General features: G+C 40.2%; 1 protein-coding gene across 1 annotated transcript in view; it reads left to right on the forward strand.

Annotated features, from left to right (window-relative positions):
• The window catches only part of Ano4 (anoctamin 4), a 210679-nt gene extending 199811 nt beyond the window's left edge, over positions 1 to 10868 (forward strand). The window contains exons 25-27 of the mRNA XM_076855420.2: positions 2524 to 2643; positions 8605 to 8710; positions 10677 to 10868. Coding sequence (XP_076711535.1) covers positions 2524 to 2643; positions 8605 to 8710; positions 10677 to 10868 — 418 coding nt within the window. The remainder of the gene's footprint in view (positions 1 to 2523; positions 2644 to 8604; positions 8711 to 10676) is intronic.
• The last annotated feature ends 5325 nt before the right edge of the window (positions 10869 to 16193 follow it).

Below are 16193 nucleotides of genomic sequence, written 5' to 3' on the forward strand. Positions count from 1 at the left end.
ACGTTTTCTGAATTTCTTTTCTTGATAATGCCATCAGAGCCCACCTACCTGCCCTTTAAGAAAACTGACTTTATCATTGCAGCAATTCCTTTACCTGATACCTCTTTTCCCCCCGCATCTTCTTGTTTTTTTGTACCACTCGCTTCCCCTGTGGGATCTGCTGCTGTCTGGGGCCCTCCTACTCTAACAGTAGATGAGTGAGTTGACCCATGGAGACCATCAGCTGGACTAAATACAGAAAAAGGGTGGGAAATCTTGTTGCTGTGACTAAAAGATCTGACCAGAACAATTGTAGAGGAGGAAGAGTTCACTTGAGGGCTCATGGTTTCAGAGGTCTTAGTCCATAGAAGACCAGCTCCATTCCGCAGGGCTCCAGGTGAGGGTGGACATCAGGGCACGAGAGGGTGGTGGCAGAGGCCAGCAGCTCACATCACAGATCAGGAAGCAGAAAGACTCCACTGACCAGATACAAATATATACCCAAAGCCATGCCCACCTCCTCCCTACCACTTCAGTTACCATCCAGTTAATCTCTATCAGGGGATGAAATCACTGATAGGGTTAAGGCTCTCACAACCCCATCATTTCTTCTCTGAACCTTGTTGCATTGTGTTACACGTGAGCTTTCAGGGGACACCTCACATCCAAACCATATCATCATGATAGCTTCAACTATTTGATGTTGGCCATAGCTAAGATTCTACTGGGGTGAAAAGAATTAGCAAGATGCCTCGAGAGCTCAGCATGAGCAGCCCCTCTTCTTCTCTGACTATGGGAAGACTGCACATTCCTATATTAGGCCCACATCTGATTCTTTGCACCCAGATGGAGTGATGACCACTCATTAAAGACGCAATTTCAACATGGGCTTGTGACTGGCTTTACGTGCATATACTTAATATATAGGTTCACAGATATATCCTCTTTATTCTTGGGGATGAAAAATGAAGGATACTGTCAATGGGACAGGTGTTCAATTTAGATTTTGTTAATAATGTTTTTAAAGAGAGTGAGCAACAGACAGAAGCTTTAATCTCAATCAAGCCTCAGGGCTGCTTTGTGAGATAAGAGTACAGGAGAAGTCAGGAATATTCCATTTCAATGCTGGGCCTGTGTCGGGTCAGTTTCTAAAGCGCCTTTCTCTTCCTACTGCTCAGCTCTTGAGAATGCTCTGCTAGAGTCTGTATTTCATAAAATCCAGCCCCCTCTCTGTGACATCTAATAGCCATCAAGGCACTGATTTATTTTCATGTCAAACTCTGGGCAGTTCATAGATGAGGGAGCCATCAGTCCTAACAGCTCTTCAAGTCAAAATAGGGGAGGGTGGAGGCATGTCACACACCCACTGACCTTTTGTGTAACCTGTGAGTGACTAGACAGATGGGGCTTTGAGCTCCGCTGGATTTTTATTTCTTTAAGGCCATGATAAAGCCAGTGATTTGTCTCAAGCAAGACAACATGTAGAACTGCTCACGTCACCATTTTGGCTTAATGTCAGGAGCTCAGGATAATCACATCAGACATGTTAATGAAGAGAATCAAGACTATGATTTATTCAGTCAGTCAGTAATTATTTATGGCCCTCCCGTTAGGTGCAAGAAATAAATAACATGAATAATCACCACTCACATTTATCTTGCTGGAGGCTAAGCACCAGAGCACATGCTGGACATACATCATTTAATTTAATACTCACAATGACCCTCTGAGGCGGGTGCTTTTGTCTCTGAGAGAAGTTACAAGGGCTGGGAGTGTAACATGGTGGTGGAGCACTTGCCTGGCAAGTGCAAGGCCCTGGGTTCAATCCCCCATGACCCTGTGCTCTACCCCCAGCACACACATCACAAAACTTGCCAAGATTATGTGGCTAGAAAACAGCAGAGCTAAGATTTGACCCCAAAGCCCAAGACTTTACTATTCTAGCGTACTGCCTCCCGGCACAGAGTGAAAGTCATATTGAGGTTCTCAATGGGGACGTCTTTCCAGAAGGGGTGGTGTTTCAACTGACCATTGAAGAATAAGATTTCTACTTGTAAAGAAAGGGTGTATAATTCCAACAGAAAAGACCACCTGAGCAGAGGCACAAACACCGTGTAGGATGGATTCAGAGTGCAGCATGTCTGGTGCATAAGATTCGAGTTCTGGGTGGGAGGGGGACCTTGCTTGCCCTATCATGTTCTGGGTGTTTTGAATGAGTTCCTTCACTTTTAAAGAAGGAATGCATTTGTGTATGTGTTCATCCTCAACAAGAGGGGCTGTGACTCCCCTGCGGATTGATGCCCATCATGGGCTCTCTCCTTCACCTATTTTGCTGAAGCATCAGTTGGGGTCATGATGTTCTGTATGATGATTCTGCGCCAAGGGGATTAGAAAAAAAGAAATGACTCCCTCCTGATTCAACATGCCCAGGGCTTTTCAGTAAATCCCAGCTTCAGTTCTTACGACAAGGTAGGGGTAGCTCAAGGCACTTGCAACTGGAGAGTTGATCAGTGTTCTAATTATAACATTTGTATTCTCTCTCAGGTGCATGGTTGGCTACGTGAATGCCAGCTTGTCTGTGTTTCGAATTTCTGACTTTGAGAACCGGTCTGAGCCTGAATCTGACGGCAGTGAGTTCTCAGGGACTCCTCTCAAGTACTGCAGGTAAGTGTGGAACTCTGCGTGTGGCTCTGCCTGAGCTGGGCTCAGTCTCCCAAGGGGAGATTTTGCTCCCATACCCCTTTCTGGTTGAGTGGGTTTAAAATGGTAGTTCATAGCCTTGACTGTGCATTTATAGATCCCCTGTGGAATTTAAAATCACCTCCTGTCAGGGTGCTAACCAAGCCAACTAAAACAGACTCTCAGGAGCTGAAACTCAGATATCAGTAGTGGAAAGCACCCAGGTGCAGTTGAAGTTAGAGAACTTCTGGTTTAAAGGGGAAAATTGATAATATAGTGGTGAAGACTTATATAGCTGATCCAAGAACAGATGGTTTGAGTGACAGCTATTGAGAGCACTTGTCCTGGTTCATGTCTCCCTCTTGTCCATACTGAAAAACATGACATTTCCAAATGTTCAACAACTCAGATATATGAGCAGAGTCCCAGCTGGTTGCAGATTCTACCTCAGTAGCCTCTACAACACATGTTTACTGTCACTCTGTCTCCCCCTCTAAGAGGAAATCAAGCTGTTCCTCTTGATATTTACCTATTCAATATTATGTGAACAAGAATTTGTTGAGCACCTACCATATGCCAGGAACTGTTATTTTATTTAATAATCACATCAACCTTCAAAGGTAGGAAGTATTATCCCAGATGAGAAAATCACTTATCAAAAGCTTAATGAATCAAGTTCAAATGCATCTTTTCTCCTACTACTTTGGTTGATGTTATAAGAATTTTGTAAATTTCCTATCATGATATTCTGTGCTTTCCCAGTAGCAAAAACATGAGGACCCTTGGAAAGAGGGACTATGTAATGATCCACTTCAACCCCTCATTGACAGCATGGGAAGCAGAGGATCCAGTCATGGTATCTGATTTGTCTAAAAAGACACAACAAGACTGGAGGTAGAATTCAAGGCTCCTAACTTTCATCACAGTGTTGTTTTTTTTAAATAGATTCATTAGCAAAGGGACCACATGCCACTCTGTAACACTCTCCCACATGCCACAAAAACCTGGAAAGGACTCTCTGGGAAGAGCTGTAATACTGAGGCTCCAGTGTAGTTCTTTCTGGAGTTAATAAACAATGCCCTTGGATAGGAATTTTCAGCTTTCTGTGTGCCCAAATGAGATGACCCTTCTTTTATAAGTTACCCTCTTAACTACACTCTGAAAAGTATATTCGCCCATTCTCTTTCTTTTGCCTACAGTACTTTTCTCAGTGAAATGGGCACAGGCTTCTCAGTGAAATGGGCACAGGCATATAAGCTAGATGTTGGGCCATACAGAAGCCCAGACTTGTTTACTTAGACCCAGTCTAAGAAGCTAGACCCTAGAGAGCGGAAACTGGTTTGGCCTATAAGAACAAGTGACACACTATACTCAACATGTAGACAATAGAGACATGAATGTCCAATGACCCTGGACATGAACAGCTAGCTCCAATAGGACAAGAAATCATAAGAGAAGCCAGGTGGGCCCCATTGCTATGCAGCAACAGCCCACAGTCCACCCTTTTAAATACTCATGCCACGTCACGGATGATCCAGTGACTGTCAGGTGACACCAGATGACTTCTTTCCTCCTTCCACATGTATGAACAAGTCAAATGAGGAAGAGTGGCTGGAAAATAGTACAGTCCTGCTCCCTGCTGAAGGCTGGTTGGGGAGTAAGCAACCAAGCAACAGTAGTTGATGCCTGTCTGCTTCAATAGATGTTCCATGTGCTCATGAGACCATTTCATACATAGAGTAATCGAGCAAGCAATGTTAGAGGCCTACAGGAGTCCAAGTATAAAACAGTTCAAAATATGTCAAGAGCTTTGTGATGTTTTGAACAACCAATAAAAAAATAAAACACCAAATATTTTTTGAAGTTAAGAACCTTTCAGTCATTAATAAATAAGATAAAATGGAGAGCCTGTCTCATGTTTTGCTTCCTGACTCATAATTCTTCCTATTTGTCCCACATAATAGCATAAGATACCTTCTACAAATTACTAATATGAAAGGAATTGTCAATGCTGTTATCATTAATTTAAATTATGGATGTTTTGTTTAGCATTATTTAGTATAAAACTGTACTAAAATAGTATTTTCAGATTTATTCAAAGTTTTTAAATTGAGGGTTATATATATTTGTGTGTGTGTGTGTGTATATATTCAACAAATATGTATATATTTATTAATGTGTGTGTGTTTGTGTATGTGTATGTTAATGATAAAGATGAAATTCAGGAGAGGGGAAGCAGGGAAATGGGATGGAATACAGAGGTGGGTTGGATGTATATATTCCATCATGAAAAACAGAAACATGGGACTTCTATTTTCAGTCATGTAACAGGTGTACTTGAAACCGCTCTTAGGCTGAAAACTTCTGAACATGTGGATAAAATTTTTTAAATGTCTTCTCAAGTACACTAATGACCTAGGAAGAAAAATTGGTATCCTCTAGCCAAAACTAAATGAAGGCAGAACCCAGAGTAGTACGCAGATTGTTGCAGCCAACTTTTACCCAAAGAGAACTTGTTGCACTGGGTGGACTTGAGTTTTGTTTCTAGGCCTTCCATGGTTAGAGAAGCTGAGGGCAAACATAGGTGAGCACTCCATGAGTAAATCTAAACATATACTATATAAACGACTGTACAATATGCACACAGAAATCTGTTGTACAGAAGTGAAAAGTTAGCTACATGCATCTTGTAACGTGCGTGGTACTGTAAAAAATAAGCCCCAGACAACTATATAGTGTCCTTTGGTCATGTTCAAAATAAATGAAACTAAGCAGTATAATATTCAGACAAATGTATGCATATATACACGCACATACAAATGTGTGTTGATCAAAATGAAATTCAGCAGAGGGGAGGCAGAGGAAGGGGATGAAGGAGGAGTATAGAGGTATCTGTAAGTTCCTAGTAGTGTTTTAGTTTGGGGGCTTCATGTTGGATTTATGAGAGTTCTTTATATGATTAAAGTATTAAATCAATATAAAAATTAATTAAAAGAAGACCATGAATGAAACAAATTCATGTTGTAAAAATTAAGAATTATGATTGGGCCAATTCTTTGTACCTGAGGATCTTAATGATGTATAGAAATGAAAAGGCTAAAGATATTGTTGTGGTTATCAGATACATAGAAATGGGATAAAATTGAGACCTCAAAAGTATATTGCACAGGGCTGGGGATGTGGCTCAAGCGGTAGCGCGCTCGCCTGGCATGCATGCGGCCCGGTTCGATCCTCAGCACCACATACAAACAAAGATGTTGTGTCCGCCGAAAACTAAAAAATAAATGTTAAAAAATTCTCTCTCTCTCTCTCTCTCTCTCTCTCTCTCTGAAAGAAAAAAAAAGTATATTGCACAATTAGAGATGCCGTTGCAGAAAAATGTATACAGTATGATTTCATCTATGTAGAGTTCAAGGAGAAAACCCAAGCACTATTTATCTAGGAAAACCTATGTAGGTGGCAAAACTCTAAAAGAAAATCGAGAGAATTAGAATAAGTGACTTCTCAGGGTGGCTGGGAATGGGAGCAAAGAATCTATAAACCACTGGTCACGTTCTGTGTCTTAGCTTGGGTGGGGGTCCCAGGAGGTTCACTTTTCACTCTTTCTGATATATACTCTCATTTTCACAGTTTGAAAATGGGAATGAAGTAACTATACCTGGTGCTAGAAAAATGTTGTTTACAAGCCAGTCATCCATTTCTTAAGAAATAGAGGCAGCTTTAAGAAATGCATCAACTTAAGCTAAAAGGGAATAGTCTGCCTTCCTATATGTGAAAATGAAGCCAAGAACTGAAAAGTCATTTTCTGAAAACAATTCTGAGTCCCTTCGAAAAATTTCTTCCAAACATTAATGCCACTGGACTACCTAATGTCTTTGAAGATTAAAAGAGTATGACTTTGATTTTATTAGCTTTGAAACTCGTCTTCATGGCTGTTTCTACAGCGGCAGAAGGAAGTGTTTTCTTTGTACAAGTGCCAGAGAACAGGAAACCAGTCATTTTGCAAATACATAGCACCACATCAAAAGAAGAGAAACAGGGCAGGAGGTGCAGCTTAGTGGTAGAGTGCAAGAGCTTAGCATGCAGGAGGCCCTGGGTTAAGTTCCCAGTGCAACAAACAAAATAAAAGGCCCAGATGGCATCTGCCCATGGCCTTTTTCCAAACTTCTGCCTAATGGAAAAGATCAGTAGAGTCAGAGGTAGGCTTAGGTTGAAGCAGGAACTGAAAGCATTTGCAATTATACTCTGCAAAAGCATATAATAAAAGAATTGTAGTCCAAATTTTTAGAGTAGTGTGTGAGACAGACTCCAATTTTATATATAGGGAAAACTGATGTATCAAAAAAGAATTTTCAGCCATAGTAAGCACTATTGTATAAAAGCTTAAGTTGTCAATCGAGACAACTAACAGTTTAAGATCCTTTCTTTTACGTACTTTTGTCGAATAGTCAGACATATGTATGATAAATGCATATTGCTACTTTACTTCTAGAATATTTACTTGGGCTGTATCTGAAATGCAGATAACTAAAGCAAAGAAATTAACATTTGTTTTCTATACTGCAGAAAACACAATTCCTGGTTATTGACTAGGTGTACCCCACAAAAAAAATAAATGAAGGGTAGAATAATCCATGCAGACTTTTAGTCCTGAATAAAGAATAAAAAATTTATTCTTCCTAAAATTTCATGCACAGTTATTGGACCTATGGAGAAACAGATTATGTAACCATGTGTTAGAATAGTGTTTTAGATGGTCACCTAATCCTCATCACCAAAAAGAGAACCAGGAATTTGAAGGCTAATAAATTTCTTCTTAATTTCTTCATCACAAGTATCACTCTAGTGACAAATAATCATGATACATATTGTTATGTATCCATCCATAGACACTAATACTAATTAAGATGGTAATTGTGATGATGATAATTGTGACAGCTCATAATTTTTTTTTCTCCTTGATATGTTTCAAAGATACTCTTCAGAGTACATTATTCTGTATCCTCATATGGAAATCAGCGTTGACTTTGAAGTTAGAGACTGTCTCACATGAGAACCCGAATAATCATAATTTTTTATTGAGATAGGAATTTTGGTATATCTACACAGCAAAACTGTCAGACAACCAATAATTCCAAATCTTTCTAAATTTCTAGAGATAACGTAAAGAATACTGGGTTCAAAATGCATGGAAACTTTATGACATCGATAAGTCACTTTTCAGTTTTCCCATCTATGATAGCCACGATAATGGTGAAGATAAAATAGAGACATGAATTGAACTTTCTAGAATAGTGCCGGAACCCCAATAGGTGCTCAACAAACATCTGTGGAATTTAATGCTGATTCAAAAGCTACTGGAGGATATTTTAGGAAAGACTCTAGTAGCAAGTGGAAGAATCTGGTGTAAACTGATTTAAGCACAAAGTGATTTATTGTTTCAGAAAAATCAGAAAGTAGAGAGGGGATATGGGCTTTAGTAACAACTGGATCTCAAAACATGAGTGAGGTCAGTAGAATTCTGCCTCACTGCTGGTTCCACTTTGTTTTAGTTATTCCATTCTCAAACAGGCTCTCTCCCTCCCCCCATAACTTATGATGGCCACCCACAATTCCAGGCTTTTACCTCTGGTGGATTTAGTGATAATCCACGTGGTTCTAACAGATGTACTGATGATGAGTCTTACTGATGAAGTCTGGCTCATCTTTGAGTTGAGAGTGGGAGGGACAAGCCCTGTCCAACCCCATGGATGATTCCCCAAAGGAGAAGAGATATTATTTTACCAGAAGAAGAAATGCTGGACAAGCAAAGCAGCAGATATTCTAGTATAGAGAAGCTTTTCACACTTTGCTCCAATGAATGAGGACTATATAGTGGGGCTGGGAGAGATTTGATGGTCAGAAAAATCATACTTTGGAATTCAACTTTCTCTTGTGCATTTATAGATACAGAGACTACCGGGACCCTCCTCATTCACTTGTGCCCTATGGCTACACACTGCAGTTCTGGCACGTGCTAGCAGCCCGATTGGCTTTTATCATTGTATTTGAGGTAAGTTTTCTCAGCCATTTCCATTGTTTTCTTTAACCTAATGAAGTCACTAGTAGCCATCCAAAAGGCTAAGTGATGAGTATTTGCATTTTGAAGAGTATTTGCATCATCATATTATGTTGTGTTTTTTATCTTTTCTTTTTCTTTAATTGAAATGTTTGATTTTTCCAAGAAATATTTGCAAGTCCATTACTCATCGATTGTTAATGGAAAAGTCAGAAATCATTGGTTCAGACTTGTGAAATTTAATATTTCAGGACCATGATTCTTAAACTTTAGGATAAATACAATGTTTCCCACCATTATTTATAGAAATGCTGGTACTTCATGACTAAGATTTTTTTTTTTTTCACTAGCCCTCCATGATGATTCTGTTGCAGGAATTCAAGGAACATAGTTTGGAAGCATTGAAATGAATGAATATTACAAGTGGTACCTCTGATTGTATGTCATCATGGAATTATTTATACTCAAACACACAAATAAGTACTCATTACCTAAGATTCAAAATAGACTTATAAAGTATAATCTTCCTAGCAATTTCTTGTATTATGTGTCAATAAAAATATATCATCTATTTCCTCTCAGCCTTTTAGAATATTGCTATTAAAATAGTTGGCATTCCTGCAACTCTATTCATAAATGTAAAATTTCTTCACACTCTTGGAGACTATTCCATCATGGTTATTTTCTCCACTACACGGAACCAAGAAAATATAATATTAAGCAGATTTTTCCTGAAAATTAGCTTCTCGATGGGTCAGTTCCTTTTTGAAGATTTTGTTTTTTGTTTTTGGCACTGGTGATTAAACCCAGAGCCTCTTTACTACTAAGCCACATCCCCAGCCCTTATTAAAAAATGTGTTTTGAGACAGGGTTTCCCTGAGTTGCTTAAAGTCTTGTTAAGTTGCTGAGGTTGGCCTTAAACTTGTGATCCTCCTGCCTTATTTTCAGACAAAATAAAGAGGGAGCTTCGCTCGGTTAGTATTCAACTTTTCAAGAAGAACTTTTCCTTTCCTCTCAACATGCCATTATTAACTATTTCAAAATACTAGCAGACTGGGGTTATAGCTCAGTTGTGGAGCGCTTTGCCTAGCACATGTGAGGCTCCATCCTCAGCACCATATAAAAATAAATCAATAAAGGTATTTTGTCCATCTACAACTAAAAAATATTGAAAAAAAATAAAAATACCAGAGACACACAGAAAAGTTTCTTAATTGGCAGAATTGTATGTAATCTATGTGTCAAGTTTATCAAGTTTCAAATAGAATGAAGAATCATTAGCACAACCATTGAACGCAATTTTTGTCGTTAATAAATACTTAAGAACTCTTAAGGCCTTTACATTGTCATCTGGCACTTTATTGGTCTCCAGGATATAGATGAACAGAAGTCACCATGATTCTAAAGTTACACCTATTTGTATTTCAGATAAAGAATTTGGGGCAGTTTTACCAAAAACTGAAAGGAGCATTTCTGTGGATCTACTGATAATTCTTACGACCAAGTTTCATAAAAAATTTGGCCATCTACAAAGCATTTTTAAATGTCTTCTTATAATTTTCACTGTACCACATATTCTATAGATGAGTGAATGGAGGCTCAGAGCAGTTAAGTGACTTATCAGATAGACAGATGCTGTGAGATAGTGAGAGCTGCCAAGCCGGGACCCACTCCTAGGTTTCCTGATTCCAGGGTGTAGGATCTTCTGGGTCTCCTTTGAACTCTCCAGGGGTGCCTTCCACACCTTCTCCCCTGACTGCTCTTCCTCTTCCCTGGGTAGAGCGCTCAGACCCTGTTCAGCTCTCACCCATCAGTTGTCTTTTCTTGGCTGCCTCCCCAGCCCCATCCCATTTCCCACACACCCCACAGGTTTCTTCTTGAGCCAACCCCCGGAGCTCCTTCTGGAGCAGGATGGACCACACACCTGACTCTGTTGTGTTCTCCTCTGTTGTGTTTCTAGCACCTCGTGTTCTGTATAAAGCACCTCATTTCCTATCTGATCCCAGACCTCCCCAAAGATCTGAGGGATCGCATGAGGAGAGAGAAGTACCTGATCCAGGAGATGATGTACGAGGCAGAACTGGAACGCCTCCAGAAGGAACGAAAGGAGAGGAAGAAAAATGGAAAAGCACATCACAACGAGTGGCCGTGACCAGGTAGGGCAGAGGTGTGCGCCTGGCCAGGAGCCTGGGGGTGGGAGGGGCTGCTTTAAACCCTGAAACAAAGCTCACCATTGTTCCAGTATTAGGGATTAAAATAAGCTCCTAAGAAGCTTCCAAAACCAGTTTGTTCCCTTAATCTTTGCAACTTGATCTTCCCCTGCTTCTCACCTCCTGGTTGCTCTTCTCACCTCCCTGCAGACTCTGGCCTGACAGTCATGGCCTTTATGAGCTGGCCCAGGTGTTCCCTGAGTTAGCCTTCCTCTCTCTCTACTCCAGCCAGGAGGTTCTCTTTAGCATCCAGGGCAACACACCCCGTTTTCTGCTTGAAGTCAGCCTTTCATCTCACCCAGCATGACCTTGCCTCCACCACCCATGCAGTCTTCCTGATCCACGTCACCCATACCCTCCAAGAAGGCTTCCCCAGACTGTCAGCCCATTGACATTCCTCCTAAACTTCTCTGCTTATTGCCATCAGTACTGCATGTATTGAAATACACTGATTTGTATTGTTAATTTATGGACTTCGAATAGTTCTCAACCTCCTTCGACACAATTGTAAGTAATCGAAATCTCTATGGAATATAATCCTTATTCTTCCAACTAGCTAGCGTAATATTAGACACAGGGCACCTAATAAATGCACTTCGATTAATGAAGGTAGGATCGATTAAGGTTGAATACATTGTGAGAAAACTCCATAATGTTCTCACACATCCTACCAAAAGGTTCTGAAACTTCCTCCCTGACCAATCAGTTACTAGCTGTGTAGCCTTGGATAAGTCAATTTCTCTAGACCTCAGTGTCCTCAGTGATGAGATATTTACAGCAGCTCTCTGTTTTGATACTCCATGAGCTAGTATTATTACAGGATTTCTTTTGTCTTCCTTGCCTTTCCATTCTCTCTCCTTCATGTGATTGAAAACTGATTTTGAAAGCATTTTCCAAATTTGGCCTCCAAAGGAAAAACAACACACATAGGGGAACATTATATTCTTTACCCTCCCTGTAGGCTAAGATGTAGCAGATACCTGCTCAGGCATTTGTTGTTAAGTTAATAAATGTGTATCAACCCAGTTCCATGTTCATTGTCCAAAAGGTTACTATGAGTTGAATATGAGGATGGACTTGGAGAAAATAGCCTAGACCCAAGCCCACGGGAATAAAAGTGGTACATAGATGTTGAATACTCAAGTCCAAACTACACTCAGCTACACTAAAGACAAGAAAGGTTTTGCTAGTCCATAATTTACCATGTCTGCTATATGGCTATGTGACTTTGGGAAGATTGTTAACATCTCTGATCCTGCCTATTGAGCAGAATTAAAATACAGTTCAAATAGGAAATGTATATAAGAAATTTGCTAAGCAATAAAGTCTATAGAATACCAGCCAGGATTTGTATTGTTGTTAAGCATCATGTTGTGGTCTGCCAGAGTCTATGTCTGGCTTTTCCTTTCTCTTTGTGTGTGATTTTGCACAGAGCATTCATGTGGATTCAGCTTCCACATTTTCAAAAGTTAAGAAGTTGGACTAGACAATACTTTAGGAGACATTCTTGCTTTAACCTTCTGGGATTCTGTGATGTGCTCCAAGCCCTTGGCCGTCTACCCATCCTGATCACCTCTTTTCTTGATCTGGTCATTTTTTTGGAGGAGAAAGGTCAACTCTATGCGGATGGCTTTGGGTCGGGTGGGAGACAAACATTACCAAAGAGAATTGCTCCTGAGAGCTCCGGTGGCCAGAGACCAAGGTGTAATTGAGTGGCATTATCCACACCTTGATGCTATGCTGGCTGGCAACCAAAATCACTGCAATTCCTTCTGGCCTCACCCCTACTGGCTGCTTTCCTCCCACAGGGACCATTGTTCATTTTTTTCTTGAAAGCATCGTGCCTGTCTCCATTCCCAAGACAGTTGCCATGTTGCTTCACTTGTGCTCTCTGACTCAGTCTGCTCCTCTGTAAAGCAGGCATCGTAATGCTGATGCCATACCTGACTCAGTTTGGGGTTACAAATTCCTTGGATGCCTCCTCAGGACAAAGCATCGCACACATCATGGGAAGCCATGGGGTACAGCAGATCTTAATGCCTTCTTTTCCCTTTCCAGGTTATACTTCATTTCCAGGCCAAGGACCTGAATTTTGTTTACTTCTCCCAGCTGTGCAAAAGCACATTCAAGTGAATGACTAAAAATGCAACCGCAGCGCATGTTGCAGACACCGGCAGCCGCAGGGAGGCTGGCGCCCAGTGAGGACGGGTGGTGGAGTCCCGCTGCTGTGAGATCACGTTGCAGTCCAGCACACAATTGCTATCTATCCATAGACCATTCTCGACCAAGCAAGCATGCACGTCACGGGCAGTTACATTCTCAAGTTTTTAAAACCAAGGGGAACTTGTATACTGGGCCTGTTTTTCAGCCTGTTTGCTACCTTTTTTGCATTCGATTCCATGTGAATTTTACAGACACTGGGCTAAAAAGGGTATTCAGACACCTGAACACACATTCCTAGGATATCATCATGTGGTCCTAATTCCCTGTCACCAAATGACACAGACAAGACCCTGTTTACAACTCTTTTCTTTCTTTTTTTTTTTTTAATTTCAGATCTTTCTGAGGAGATTATTATATATGACATATCTATAGCTATGTGTATGGCCATAGATGTATTTCTGTGTGTACATATGTATAGTCATATATTCCTACATATGTACATACAAATACAGAGATATATAAAGTACATAGAAATTCCTTACTTGTAAATAGCCAAAACGTACTGACATGAATGATGAATTTTCACATTTAAATAGTCATCAACATGAAGCCATGTTTAATGCTTGTATAATGTGATGCAATAAAATTTAAAATAAATTTATGCACATGGAATATTTTCAGCTGGCTGTCCTGAAATTCTGTTGTATTTTCTTCTCATAAGGGCATCATAGCAGAGTGTGACCTTCAATGTGAGATCTATCAAACCCGCAACACACCTGAGAAATTACTTCACCCTCCAGAGAAGCTATATTATTTTCTTCGTCACCTTTTCCATCTATCTTCTTGGGATATCAAACAGATTAATTAGAAATCACTATGAAGAGCTTGAAAATGCATTTTGTGGATATTGGAATATAATAGTTGATAGTTACTTTTATGACCCTGCCTGCTAGCACATTCTAACTAATTCTAGGGAAGGACTGCCTACTTGGGGAGGAGGAAATACATTGTAATTACTGTATTCTTCAGGAACTACAGAATCTGCCTTGTTAAAAGTGTTTAAAATTTATTTTTATTTTATATTTTTGAGCTATACAACATGATATTTTGATATATATACACATAGTGAAATGATTATTACAGTCAAACAAATTTGCAGTTCCATCACATTAATATATGTATGTTGCTTTAACAAAATAACTGAAACTGGGTACTTTATAAAGAAAAGAAATTTATTTAGATCATAGTTTGGGGGCTGAAAATTCAAGATTGGGTATTTTTTTTTTGTCCTCTAATGAAGAAAACCCAGGTTGCAACCTGACATGGCAGAGAAATAATAAAGGGAAACAGCCATGTACAGAAGAAGGTGAGATCTTATGCTGACACAGGAAACCAGAGAGATTCAGGATTCAGGCTTGCTCTTTTGATTATAACCCACTATTACAAGAACTACCTGGGATCCCATGAGAACTACATTGATCTTTTCCAGTGACCCACCCCTCACCAGGCCCCACTTCTTAAGGGTTCCACCCGCCTCAACACTGACAACTGGGAACAAGCTTTCAGCACATGAAGCTTTGAGGGACACACAGTCAAACTAGAGCAGCTACCTTCCTTAGTTACTTCTGTGTGTGTGACCTTAACTACACACCAGTTGGGAAAGATGAGAGTGCCCCCATTACTATGTCCATTAACACTGTCCCACCTTAATTGTGGATTCACCTGAGCTGACTCCCAAGGATCCCATCCCGTGAGATGGGAATCATTGGCCAGCGTGGCTTTGGGTAGGCTTGAAGTTCAACCGTTTCCAACTTTCATCTCTCTGCACTCCCTCTGACCTGATGTTCCAGAGAGTGAAATACTGGACAGGGAAGGGCCCAAATGAAGGACATGTACTCTATGAACACTGAAAGACAAGAGGTTATTAACAGGGTTTTCTTTTCAGTCATCAGGTAAAATATTTCTTCCTCAGCCCTGGGAAATACCCTACCTTATTTTGTGTTAGTATCCACATATCAGAGAGAACATTAGACCTTTGGTTTTTGGGGATGGGCTTATTTCACTTAGCATGATACTCTCCAGTTCTATTCATTTACCTGCAAATGTGATAATTTCATTTTTCTTTATGGCTGAGTAATATTCCATTTTCTTTATCCATTCATCTGTTAAAGGGCATCTGGGTTAGTTTCATAACTTAGCTATGGTGAATTGAGCTGCTATAAACATTGATTTGGCTGTGTCACTGTAGCTGATTTGGTGCCAATACCTTGCCATCAAAAGAACGATTTTTAAAAATTCAATGAAGCTGGGCATGGTGGTGCATGCCTATAATCCCAGTGACTCATGAGGCTGAGGCAGGAAGATGGAAAGTTCAAGGCCAGCCTGGGAAATTTAGAGAGACCCTGTCTCCAAATAAAAAATAAAAAGGGCTGGGGATGTAGTTCAGTGGTAGAAGACCTCTGGGTTCAATTCTCAGTGGTCAACGAAATCCAAGAGAATACAGATAAACTGCTAAATGATTAGGAAGACAATGCAAGTATGAATAAGAAATTTAGCCAAGAGATAGATTTTTCTGATAAAGAACCAATCATAAATCTTAGATATGAAGAGCTCAATAAGTGAGAAAAAAAATTCAATCGACTCAACAACAATGAGGTCAAGTGGAAGAAAGAATATCAGAGGTTTGAAGACACATCTTCCAAAATATCACATTCATACAGAAATAAGAAAAAAATACAGAATGAAGAAAGCATGTAAGATTCTTAGGACACTATTTTAATTAGTTTTTGCATCAATGTGACCAAAATACCCAACCAGAACAACTTAGAGGAGGAAAAGTTTGTTAGGAGTTCAGGGATCCAGAGGTCTGAGAGCCCATGGACAGCTGACTTCATTGCTCTGGGTCCAAAGTGTGGAAAGACATCATGCAGGAGGGGCCCTGCAGAGGAAAGCTGCTCAGCTCATGGCAGGGTTAGGAAGCAGAGAGAGGAGGAGAGACTGTGGATAAATGGGTCTCAGGGAAGATGCACTCTCCCAGGGCATGGCCCCACTGACTCACCTCCCTGAGCTATGTCCCATTTACCTACAGTTACTGACCACTCATT

Source organism: Callospermophilus lateralis, chromosome 4 (genome assembly GCF_048772815.1).
Source record: "Callospermophilus lateralis isolate mCalLat2 chromosome 4, mCalLat2.hap1, whole genome shotgun sequence".
Taxonomy (NCBI): domain Eukaryota; kingdom Metazoa; phylum Chordata; class Mammalia; order Rodentia; family Sciuridae; genus Callospermophilus; species Callospermophilus lateralis.